The sequence below is a fragment of the Merops nubicus genome, unplaced genomic scaffold (genome assembly GCF_000691845.1).
Source record: "Merops nubicus isolate BGI_N331 unplaced genomic scaffold, ASM69184v1 scaffold20290, whole genome shotgun sequence".
NCBI lineage: Eukaryota > Metazoa > Chordata > Aves > Coraciiformes > Meropidae > Merops > Merops nubicus.
The window spans coordinates 82,569-95,049 of NW_008582801.1; the positions used below are offsets into that span (position 1 = coordinate 82,569).

At 44.7% G+C, this 12,481-nt stretch overlaps 1 protein-coding gene across 1 annotated transcript in view; it reads left to right on the forward strand.

Moving 5' to 3' along the window:
* The window catches only part of SEMA5B (sema domain, seven thrombospondin repeats (type 1 and type 1-like), transmembrane domain (TM) and short cytoplasmic domain, (semaphorin) 5B), a gene marked incomplete at both ends in the record, with an annotated part of 83,135 nt that extends 71,274 nt beyond the window's left edge, over positions 1-11,861 (forward strand). The window contains 2 exons of the mRNA XM_008938762.1: positions 5,519-5,636; positions 11,680-11,861. Coding sequence (XP_008937010.1) covers positions 5,519-5,636; positions 11,680-11,861 — 300 coding nt within the window. The remainder of the gene's footprint in view (positions 1-5,518; positions 5,637-11,679) is intronic.
* Positions 11,862-12,481: the final 620 nt, after the last annotated feature.

Below are 12,481 nucleotides of genomic sequence, written 5' to 3' on the forward strand. Positions count from 1 at the left end.
GTCTTCACAGTGGTGGGACCTGTGAGCTACAGTAAGCTCTTCCCGATTAGCGCCCAGCTCCACAAACAGCCCCATTAATTTGTTATGAATTATATGGCTACTCGTCTTGAGGAAAGAGCAGTAGCATCTGGCATGGAATATGTTGTATTCACCAGCTGAGAAATGAAGCTGCTACTCGGCCAGTGTCTCACTAAGGCAGCTCAGTTCCACTTGGCTTCTCTTCTCAGTGGGGAAAGATAATGGATTTGTACAGATCACTAACTCATCTTGGCAGTTTGAATTTTTAAAGGTATCAAAATTAGAGGGATTGTTTGAAGGTCTAGTGCTTTTTTTTTTTTTCCTTTTCTAATCTTATTTTCTTAAGCCATGAACATCCTTTTGATTCTTATTCTTCTTTTTTTATGCCATCTAGCTTTAGGGAAGACAGAAGTCCACTCTTCCTTGCATGGGCTATTGAAGTTGTCAGTAATTATGGTGTGGTTGGCTGGAAGCTAAGATGGTTGTTTGTTTAGTTCATCCCCTCTGCAGGTTGATAGCAATGGGGCAGCAAGCTAACCTTGTGGGGAAATGCCTGTGTGCCAAACACAGCCTCATGCTTGCACCTAACAGACAAAGCTAAAAACTCCTTATTGTTTGCAAAGGGCTGTTCCCTTGGAGTTAACCACTTAAAGAGTGCAACAAACCAGTGTGAAATTGGGAGGTCTTATTCTCCAAAAGAACCAGATGAACTCCTGTGCTGCCCATACTCCTGAGATGCTGAGTACAGATGAGTGTTGCTCAGTGCCTTGCAGGATCAGGCTCTCCTAAGTGTGCACTGTAGCCATTGGTAGCACTGCTATCTCCGTGCCTCTGGTGATCGAATTGGTGGTGTCCATGGGGGTTTAGAGGACTAGGTGATAGGACAGTTATCCTCTCTCCCTGTTGAGTGTGGTGTCCACTGCAAGTTCCAAATTCATTGGCAAAAATGCAGAACTCTCTCCTGGCACAGTGGCAGGGTTTTGTGAGCAGACACAGTTTGGGAAGGGAGGCTCTCAGTCCAGAGTCTTGCCTGCACGGATCATCGCGCCCTGTCATTCCAGTCCTATTTGCTATTAATTAGTCATCAAAAAGGGGTGAGAAAGAGGTAAATGAAAAGAGAGGAAATGAAAACTGGGAAAGCAAGCATGTCCTGGGAGATGAGAGGAGCAGAGTCCTTGAGTGTGAATGCTCTGGATGAGAGTTTTGTGGCTTTTGGTCTAAAATGGCATTTTTGTGTGCCTTCTGTCTGGTAGTAAGAATGGGAAGAAGCTCTAGTAATTCTTTCTTTCCTTTGGTCTGTCGAAGCTCAGTCTCTTGCGTCTAGTGCTATTGATTTGATGATCCGTTTATTACACAGTCTAAGGTTTTAACTCTCTGGGAAAAATTACCAAAAGATGAAGTTATCTAGACCCAGAGCAAATTAAAGTAGGAATTAAAAACTTTTGAACTACAGACATTTAAGCTTTAGTGAAGATTCTGAAGGAAGATGTGATTCAGGCTGTTACAAAAAAGGAGCTCTGGGATAGGACCAGCATCTTGGAAGCAGAAGCCTTTTTACAGCACATGCTGTTAGTGAAGGCTCTGCACCACCAGGCTTCAAAGGCCCCGTAAAAACATTTTTGAGTCATACACAAGAGTTTCTATTGACTTCAGTGGGCTGTGGATAGTGCCCCACTTGCAGACTCTTAGTCCTTTGTGTTATCCCAGATCACTGCTGTAGAAATGATTGGAACAGCCAACAACAGGGAGGCTTACAGCTCCTGAACAGCAGGCAGCAGGTGAGCTCTTATGACTAAGATCTTATTTTCATGCAAATGTCCTTGGTAAGTGAGAATAAGGAACTGGAGAAAAAAATACCTTGAATAGGAGATACAAATGGAATTGTTTTTCATTTGAGCATTTTCAGTGTATGCCTTTGTGCCTCAGATAAGACATTTATTGCAAGGCAATGAATTAAAGTGAATGACTATTGATAGTAATGCCTTGTCATAATAAATCCAACCTCTTGGATATCCATCAAGTGGTATTCTCCTGAGTCCTCACAGAATGCAATACAGTTAGTGGATGGTCAGAGGGAAATTAGGGGCACAAACCATGTGGTATCATCACCATCTTACTTGCACAAGCATGCCACTTTGTGAGATTTCATTAACAAGTCATTAGCATTAATATAGCCAGTGTTAACCTGCTATGCTCCGGTAGTCTTCTGGGATAATGGTTTCCTTCTACCTGTATGAATTATGATGGGAAATGATAGTGTGTCATTAGTTCCTTCAGGCCTTCCTTGCCTGACACTGAGGAAACCTGAGTGTGGTGTTCCCTGTATATATGGTGTGAAATCTGAACCCGCTGAGCCAGTGGCAGAAGTCCCATTGCCTTTGAAACACCAGAATTTCATTATAGCATGTAAACGCCTTTGTCTCTTATTTCACAGTATTTACATAGAGACTTTGGGTCCCACGGCCTGTGTGAGACATTTCAGTGGTATCATAATACAAAATGGTATTTACATGTAAACATTTCAATTTATTTTGTGTTCTGAGCACAGGGCAGTGCTGTGATATCTTTATGTTTTCCACATTGTGGTGCCTGATCTACTAAGAATGACAGTATGTTTCTGAAGCATTTTGATTTGTGCATGCATGCATGCATACATATATTTGTTGTTTGGTGTTTGCTGGTGCGGTCTTGTCTATTAATGACAAAAATAGGGATATATATTCTAAAAATTCTGTAAGGATGTAAATTAGGGTGGATTTTGAAGTGCTTACTTAGAGTATTTGCCAGGAATGTTGTTCTTTTCCAGTAATGCACACTGAAATGTTTTTCCTGCTTACAAAAGGAAAAAAAAATGGAGCAAATTGTGTGTAAGTAAACACATTCCTCCTCACCCTGCAGTTTATCGCTGTCAGCCGATACATTTCTCACCAGATTTGAGGCAGATGAGTGGGCTCCGAATCCTGAAGGGAAGTAGACAGCATAGCTATTTTGGTTTTAGATTTCAAATGTTTTTGAGGGCCTGCCATCAAATGGGGAGAAGTCCCAGGCTTTGATGGTTGTTAAATTACAGAGTGTGTGATCTGACGCCCCAGCGAGCCCAGGCTGGGGAGGAACTCGTTACAGCCCGGATGCAGAGCGCGGGGACGGCGGGGTGGCCGCAGCTCCCCGCCAACAAGCTCTGCACGGGGCTTTTCCCAGGCCCAGCACCGTGGCCTTCTGGTGGCTCTGCAGCTCAGTTACTGATGGCCTGTCAGCTGGGAGTCAGCGGTGGTGGCAGGGGACCGCAGGCTGAGATTCACTGAGTGCACGGGTCGGGGGCTGTGGCTGGCCGCTCGCGGCCGAGAGCAGCACGTGAGCTCCGTGACGTACATTATGGCAGTGCCAGCCAAGTGGTCAGTCCCTAACCAGGATATATTGCAGCCTGCCGAGTGGCTGAGGCCTGCAGCATGGAACATATGGAGATTATTTCCTGAATTTATGCAGCACATGTTTTCCTATAAATTAAATTCACAGAAAATGGGTCTCATAATAGGATGATGCTCACAACAGCCTTCCCTGTTATGAATTACAATGACCTCTCTCAGCTTGCTGGATGCCCAGTGAAATGGGTTCCACACGGTTGGAAACAATAGTGTGTATGTGGTGTCAGGCTCTGAAAGCCTGACCAAAAGGCTCTCTAACTAAAAGCACGTTTGGTTTTTTCTTTTTTTCCCCTTCCATTGCTTCTCTCATTCTCATTCTAGAAACAGGCCAGTTTCCTCCTGAAGTGCTGAGTTGCTGAGAGAGTGAGCAGCTGCCCCGGTGTCTGCTCTGTCATTCAGTGGCTGCTGCCTTTGCTGGGGGGCTGCTGGACAGCAAAGGCAGCTCTGGACATGGGGGCAGCCCCACTTCACAGACGAGGGTGGTGTGGGTTGCTGAAACAGCAGGATAGGGGTCCTTAGAATAATGAGTAAAGCAGCACATGTCCTTGGACAGAGGATCACAAGTCTTTTAGTGGCAAATATTTGAAATTCTGGTGCCTGGGGCTGGGACAAAGTAATTTTTGCCTTTTCCTTGGGTATGCTGAAGCAAATGAAGAAATATGTAGCAGAGACAGTCATGGTAACTACCTTTCTAAAGGGTGAAAGATAAAGTTGTTATTACAACTCTTTGCAACTCCGTGTGTGAAATCTTTAGTAGAGGAAATATAGATGCCGCCATGTAGGAGCAAACTGGAAATTCATAATTAAAATATAAACATATACACATGTGTTGTCTGTATAGCAATAGGTACCAGACAGCAAAACAATCTAGGGTGTACTTTGGGGCAAATGGCTGTGGAGTCAGTACAGACTGATAGAGTGTTTTCAGCTGTGCTTAAGGGACTTGCTTTTTCATTTGCAGCCGATTACAGGCTAATAGGATTTCAAAGATTTCTGGGAAGGAAGAGTTCACATCTCATTGCATTTGATTCTTTCCTTTTTTCTTTTTGCTTTTTTGATGTTTCATTTATCATACTACCCTTAGAATAAATTATATTACTCTACTGTTTAGCTTCTTGAACTGAATTTTTCCCCTTGGTCCTTTGCTGCTCTCTAATTGGCAGTTTTCAAATCATTTGGGACTTCTGAAAAGATCCTATCAGCCTTTTGTGTGATAGAAGAGAATGGAGCATTAGAATAAAATGATAATGTTGTGAATCTTTTAAGGTTTAGTCCTCTCTTCTTTGTCTTTTTGTAATACACACATGATGTGACTTGTACTGTTACGTTTTCTTAATGAAAAGTAACAATTTGAAAGCAACTCCTGGGAACAACCAATACAGCTGAATATTATTGGTACAGACTAATTCTGTGACTGACCTTCTCTGTTTAGTAGCAGTAGTAACCCTAGTTATTTTTCTTTAGCAGCTCACATGTTGGGAACACACACTTAGCCTGTAAATATGGATTCAGGAGGAAAATGAATGCAGCAGTGTTTCAAGGAGCCAAAAGCTTAGGAATAATGTTCTGCTGTGACTTTTCCAAACTGACATCTTGATGTTGGGATTATAAATGAAACCATTGTTCCAGCAAAGGCCAAGACTAATAGAAAGCCTTTATTACTGGTCCATTGGCTAATTCGGCTTGTCTAACCCCTTTGGATGGACACAGTGTCAGAAAACATAACCACAGAGGTTGCTTTGTGTGAGATTTGGCCTGCTGAGTGATTACATGTGGGCACAAAGATATCCCAATGACAAGTGTTCTTTGACTAAAATTTGTAAAGTCATTTTCTTTCCAGGAGTGAACTGATTTTTAATCTACAGCTTCTATGAGTGATATTTGCTTTGTGTCCTATCACCCTTCTATTCAGCCACTCTCCCCTTCCAAGCAGGTAAACCTGTGCTTAGAAGAAATTGTTTTTTCTGCTGAGCCTTGGTGCAGTTGACAGCTGTCATATACAGGCACTGTAGTTGAATACGTGTCTTTAGAGCCAGACAGTCTCAAAGAGCTTTAATCTTCTCTCTTTGCACATGCAGGGAATGCCTGGGAGCCAGAGACCCCTATTGTGGCTGGGACAGCAAGCAGAAGCGATGCACCACCATCGAGGACAGCTCCAACATGAGCCTCTGGACTCAAAACATTACTGAGTGCCCAGTAAGTGGAAGGAATGGAAATATTTTATATATACTGGTGTATGAGTGTAGAAGGGAGGGCGTGAGTGAGTGTGTGGCAACCTGATGAGGACTGGGACTGGCTGTTAGGAGAGCATGGAGAGTGCAGTGGCACACACTAGTATCTGTGCACAGCCTCTTGTTTAAAACACAGACACCCCAAACATAGTTGCTCCAAAAGAGGGATCCCAAAGCGACCATTCGGTTCTCCTCATCCTCACCCGTACCTTGAGTGAAAGAGAGTGGATCGCGCTGTTGGGGTACTGCTGAGAACCATGTAAGCCCCAGATGAAACCTAAGCTTTCTCAAGGCTGCTCCACTGTCTGCACCACTGCCTTGGCTTCCCTACAGGTCAGGTCAGGGAAATCAGAATAGCTGACTACAGCATACTCGGGCAGCATGCAGTTAATTTTGCTCTTGGAACCCTGAGCCAGGCCCAGGAGACAGCACCAGTGAAGTGTTGCACTGCCAGGAAAAGGTGACTGGGGAGCAGCAGAGAAGCAGGGTGTGTATAGGAGAACACAAGGGAAGGGGAAAGTGTAGCCAAGAGAGGGAGTACGAGAAAGAGAACATTGAGTTCAGATTCACAGTAGCAGACCAAAGACCAATCTATGTGATATTGCAAGGAGATGGTCTTCTTTCCTTGCCCTGGTCTCCATCAGATCCAGCAGTTTAAAAAAAAAGTGTCTCTGCTTGAGTCAGTTTGAGTTGGTTTTGCAGCTCCCTTCCTACTCACCCTCCTCTGACTACAATATCTAGTTTCCTGGCTGTGATCCCCAGAAGCTGTCTGGCCAAATTTAGTTCCTGCTGCTTGAACCATACCTGCAAGGTGGCTGAGGAGGAAAAATGGTCTTGCCAAATAAATGTGTGTGTGTGTGTGTGTAATTCTCATTAATTTCTATTGTTATTATCTAATGTCAATTAGCATGTTAATACTGCTAATACCAGTAGATAGAGTGAGAGGACTGGATGGGTTGTATCTTCAGTATGCTATTTCTGTCTGGAGGTGCTGGGATGTTTATTCCCCTTATCTTCCTTACTTCTCAGATATTTTCCCAGGAAATATTAGTCATTACTTCAATCCATCCTCAGCTTGGCAGGCTTAAGTTTTTCACTGCTGGATTCAGAGGCTTGTGTGTCTAAAACCCTCCTGTGTTGAACTGGGATGCAGTGCTTCTTGATTGCCCATGCTGTTATCTTGTCCTGCTTAATGCCTGTCTCTGTTGATAGGTGTGTGAGGTGTTAATCCTCTAGTTTGAACATGTCTGCTATGGTGCACACTAGGGAACAGGCTACTCCAGATCGTTGTTTCAAGGTCATAAAAATCCAGCACAGAATATTCAGGAGCTTTGGCTGTTCTTGGGGTACTAGTTTTACATTTTTTTGAGCACTTCCATTGTAGATTATTTTCCATGTAGGTGCTTTCATTTTGGTATATCCATCAGCCTTGTGCTCTTTGACTGATGGGCTGCCAAGCTGTTCAAAATCCACATGCAAGTGCTTTCTTTTTCTTTCTCCTCTGCCCCTTTCTGGAATGAATTCACCTCTGACATGGAGTGGGGTGGCTCATTTAAGAGCCTACATCAGCAATATCCAAGTATTTCCTTGTGTTCAGTGCAGGATAAAGGTCATGATCAGCAGAGGCAAGAATCTAGGACAGCATGTGCAAATGACCACTAGAAAGGTAGGAGAATGCAGTGACCCAAAGACAAATTTCACTCCTGAGGAAGGCCTGTCTGGGAGTTTAGTTGGATGAGTTACTGTCTTAAGAAGTCCTGGCTTTTCTCATCCCACTTTCCTGGGCTGAACATCAGGCACTCAGCTGTGCTGGTACAGCTGTATGTGAGATCACAGTTGAGTATGACGTGGAGTAGATTAAAAACACCCCTTCTAAATAAACTTTTCCTAACCCAGATAATGTCAGTGAGTTCTGTAGCCTAGCCCACAAACAGATGTCCTGGCACAGCTGAGAGACTGGCATGCTGCAACTTTTAAAGCCAGAACTGGCATATTATTGAATTATATCCTACAGGGGCCAGGCATTTGTGTGAGTCAACCACAACACTAACATAACTTGACTGATGCTCTTGTGAAGCATGCTTATTCAGAGCTAGTCTGAACATCTTTGTACAGCACCACAATGTACCACAGATTCCCACTCTCCAGCTTTAATATTAAGGGACATTAGATGGAGGGTTAATCATACAGTGTTAACACAGTACCTTAGGCAATGGTTAGTGTATGCTATTACCAGGTAACACCCAGAACCTCCTAAAGGTTTATTGCCAAGGTTGCAATGTCAAACATTTTAACGTTAAGAAATGATAGGACACAAATTGTACATGCTGCTCTTCCTTTCCCTTATGTGCACATGTCATATCAGGGAGTCCTGAATATATGATTGCATGCTGCTGCTTCTTAGGTTTGGGAGAAGGGAGTGAAGTGCTTTATGTTTTTAGGAAAACTGAAGAAAATCCACATCCTTCTTCATAATATCTTACTGATGCCAACATGAGCCACCAACAGGAAAGAAACTTCAGACGTGGCTGACAAACTCCATTAGCCAGGATCATGGGGTCACTATTGATGGTGGTTGACAAGTCAGGAACTGGGTATTCCCAATGAAGCATACAGTGTTCCTTATCCTAAGCCAAATGATGCTCTTCATTAGTTTTCATCCCAGCCCCACTTGATATATCCACCAAACCCCTATCTCAGTCATCTGCCATCTGCTCCGTGCTACCCCATTTTCTTGCTGAACAGTGCCAGTCTCCCTACTCCTTTTTTTGGGGTGTCTAGCAGAGTTGTTGTTCCCTACTCTCAGTTCATGTGGGTTCAGCCACCCAGAGCTGCAGTTCCCGGGATAATCCTGCTCAGGCTCACACTGAAGCATGCCCACTGCACAGAGAAGACTTCATGTGCCAGTATCAAAATTGACGAGTCTCTGAAAACTGAGAATTTTCCTCCCCACTTCCCCAGGATTTTATACCCTAGACAGATCTGAATGGCTTTTCATGGGAATTGCAAAAAGTTTGCAAGGATGTAAAGTCCATCTCCTTGCTCTGAACACTAGCTTGTTCCAAGGGCAAGGTTGCTACTTATGGGCATTCTTTTTGCCTAGATTTGATTTTAGAAATGGTTGAAATATTTTGACTGAAACTTTGCAAGAATTTTCAGCTTCTGTAAAACAGCCCAACATGGAAACTTCCAGCTGAAATAACTAAACCCTGACAAAGTTATAAGCAGTTGATACCTGAATCCTAAGAAGACACATAAATGCATTGAAAGAACAAGCAATGATTCTAGCCTTGTCTCTAATATCAGAATAAACATAAAAATATTCTGGTAGCAGAAAGCAGGAAGCAAATATTTACATCCTGCACTTGAGCCTTTAAGTGGTACAAGGGAGAACTGAAAAGGTGATGCCTTTGGTGGGAGTATGGCAGCTTATAAAATATGAGAACTCTGGAATTGGCAGTATTGTCAGATGAGAGAAGGGCATTTGATCCCACGTGTTTTTAAAGATGTCCTCTCTGTCTAATGGGCACTGTGTTGGCTGCAAAAGATCTACCTGGTAAAGATATTCCTGAGAAAGATCAATGCGTATGGGATTTATTCCACTTTCCAAGCTTGTTCTTTTGAAGATATTTTTGTGAATTTAAAGATGAAATAGTAATCTATACGTAATTTCTTCAGTATAAAAACTTCCCACACTCACAATGTTACATGTTTATAAATCTCAGCATTTTGGATATGGCTGCTTGTTTAATTTTTGGGTTGCTTCCCAGTATCACTTATGAGCCAATAATTATTTGTCAGCTTTTTTTTTTTTTTTTTTAAATTGAAGCCATGGGCCATATCATATCATTGATTGATTTCTGAACAGAACTCCCTGCTGGAATCAGCAACACTTTCTGGCTCAAAAGTGAATAGAAATGGTCCAGTACTTGGATTATGACTTTTGTAAGGCAAGAAGAGAAAGGAGATAAAAATCTAGTATTAAATATCTCAAAGTATTTATCTTGATTCTTTTTTTCCCCTGACTTTCAGCAACCCAACTGTACTGAGTTTTGATTGCATGCATGTTTAAAACACCAAATTCAACAACAACCCCAAAACTCAGTGTTTTCTTCTCTGGGCATCTTGCCTCGTAACCTGCAGCCCAGAGCAAATTTTTATGACATGATCGACTATTGCAAACAAAAGGTTACAACAGATGCTTTGAAACCTCCTGACTGCAGCCTGATGAGCGCAGTAACAGATCTAAATTACTTCCATGCCACTACTGCATATTTTTGAGATTGCTGTGGATGGGTGAGTGGGGAAGATGACAGCCCTCCGGAGGTGCATTGTGAGTGTTTAAAGTAGTGCCAGACTTGGAGAATAGGCACAGAGCAGCGTGTTTCAGAGGATGAGTGTTTGAAAGCCCTACTCCTGTGGCTGTGGTTGGCTCCCCTCATGGCCTCCACCAGGCTTGCAGCCTTTCTGTGCCTTGCTTTCCTTGTCTGTAAAGCAGGAGAAATTATTTCCCCCAGGGGACTGATCCTGCTGAGTGCAGAGTACAGTGAACCATGGCACAGTGGGCGCTGTCAGTGGTAGGTGGCTCAGATCTGGGGCCAGGGCCGTTTACCAGGACCCCCACCTCTTCCTTTCGTGACCCTTCTTTGTGTGCAACACTGAGACTGAGTTCAGCGTTGCCTTTGCCAGTAGTTTTACCAAAGCTGCTGAGCATCCCAGCATCCCATGGGTGATACCAATGGGGATGAGCCACTTGCAGTCAGCCACCATCTGTGCCATCCCGCCTGTGAGGCCCTGCACTTTGGGATGTGGTCTGCAGAGCATGGAGGGAGCCTCCAAGGGAGAGGGCATCACGGTGCTGCTCTGGAGCAACGAAATAGCCGTAGCCAGGCACAGCCAGCACAGATGTCTTTCTGCCTCGTGTTCCTGAAGTCAGGAGCTGAGGGGAAGCCAGAGCAGGGATGATCAAGATAGCTTTCCAGACGTGGGCCTGGAGTTGCTGGATTTTTCAGTAGTGGTGGAGTGGGCACAAGAAGGCAGCGGTGACCTGGGAGTGATCCTGGGAGGAGTAGGCAGCATTCGTCTTCTCAAGTCAGCCTTGGCAGCGAGGGCTTGAAGCCTGCTCCCCTAGCCCTCGTCTGAGGGCCCACCTAGCAGCACTGTTTAAAACAAGGCACAGGGGAGCCAGCTCTGATTCCCTATCTCCTGGAAGGTCTGCAGCAGTCTTAGGCTGAAATAGTTCTGTTTCTTATGCTTTTCATGTTCCAGAACTATTACAGTGTACAGAAAGCTCAAGCCCCAGCCTGTTTCGGGCTGTACAGGCAAGAAGCAAAGGGCAGGAGAAACAAATAGCAGCATGGTCTGGTCTATAAATTGCCTTGAGATGAACTCTTGCTCTTTAGCCCACTATGTGATCCTCAGCATTAATTCTAGTCACCACAATCTCCTTCACTTTCTATCCTTCACCCAGCTTAGCCACTTGGGCTACAGCTCTGTTTAGAAAGTTCCAGTTTTTACAGCATTTGGACGTGGCCAAAGTCAGCAAGGCCTTGGTCTCAGCTGCTCACTGTGGCTGGACAAACGCTAACTTGGAAAATACTCTGCCAGAGCAGCCCAAGCACTGCAGAGGCAGGAGTGTAGTGGAGCCAGGGCAATCAGCACCAGCCACTGTGCTGCTTGAGAGGCTGAAGCTGTGCAGTGTGGGACGAGGGAGCACAGTGGTTTTGTGGTGTGGCAGATGGGTGCTTGTGCCTGCTGTGGTGCTGGCTGGGTCAGCTCGGGTGCCTGTGCACACATGTTAGGTATGCAGGGTGGAATTTGGAGGGTAAATATTGATGTGGCATTGTCTTAAAACAACCCTCTCTTTTGAATCCTGCTCACAAGCACAGACAGCTCCCATCTAAGCTGCATCCTAATCCCTCCAGCAGCTTTCTTTGGTATTTCTATTGTGGGGCTGTCTCCAGAAACGTAAATGTGCTATTAATGACCTTTTTTTCTTTTAAAATTAGGTGAAAAACCTGACAATAAATGGAAGATTGGGGCCTTGGTCCCCATGGCAACTGTGTGAGCATTCGGATGGGGACAGCACAGGCTCCTGTATGTGTAGGTCACGTTCATGTGACAGCCCACGTCCTCGCTGCGGAGGTCGTGGATGTGAAGGAGCCAGGATCGAAGTTGCAAATTGCTCAAGGTACCTCAGCATCTTTGTGCTTTTTAAGAAGGGAACAAGTGTTTTGCCTGTCCACAGCTTAGCTCCTTCTCTGTGTTTCTGTGACCACGTTTTGTACCCCAGCCAAACTGTGGTATGCGAGGTCCAGCTTGAAGTTAGTCAAGAATCATAGAATCATAGAATCATTTAGGTTGGAAGGGACCTCCAAGATCATCAAGTCCAACCATTGAGCCAATAGGGCTCTAAAGTCCTCTGCTAAAACAGATCAGAATCTGTCAGGGTTGGAAGGGACCACAAGGATCACCCAGTTCCAACCCCTCTGCCATGAGCAGGGACACCTCCCACTAGATCAGGCTGCCCAGAGCCTCATCCAGCCTGGCCGTAAAGACCCCCAGGGATGGGGCCTCAACCACCTCCCTGGGCAACCCCTTCCAGGGTCTCACCACTCTCATGGGGAAGAACTTCTTCCTCACGTCCAGTCTGAATCTGCCCACTTCCAGCTTTGCCCCATTCCTTCTAGTTCTGTTGTTACTCGATATCCTAAAAAGTCCCTCCCCAGCTTTCTTGTAGGCCCCCCTAAGATACTGGAAGGCCACAATAAGGTCATCACCTCGGAGCCTTCTTCTCTCCAGACTGAACAG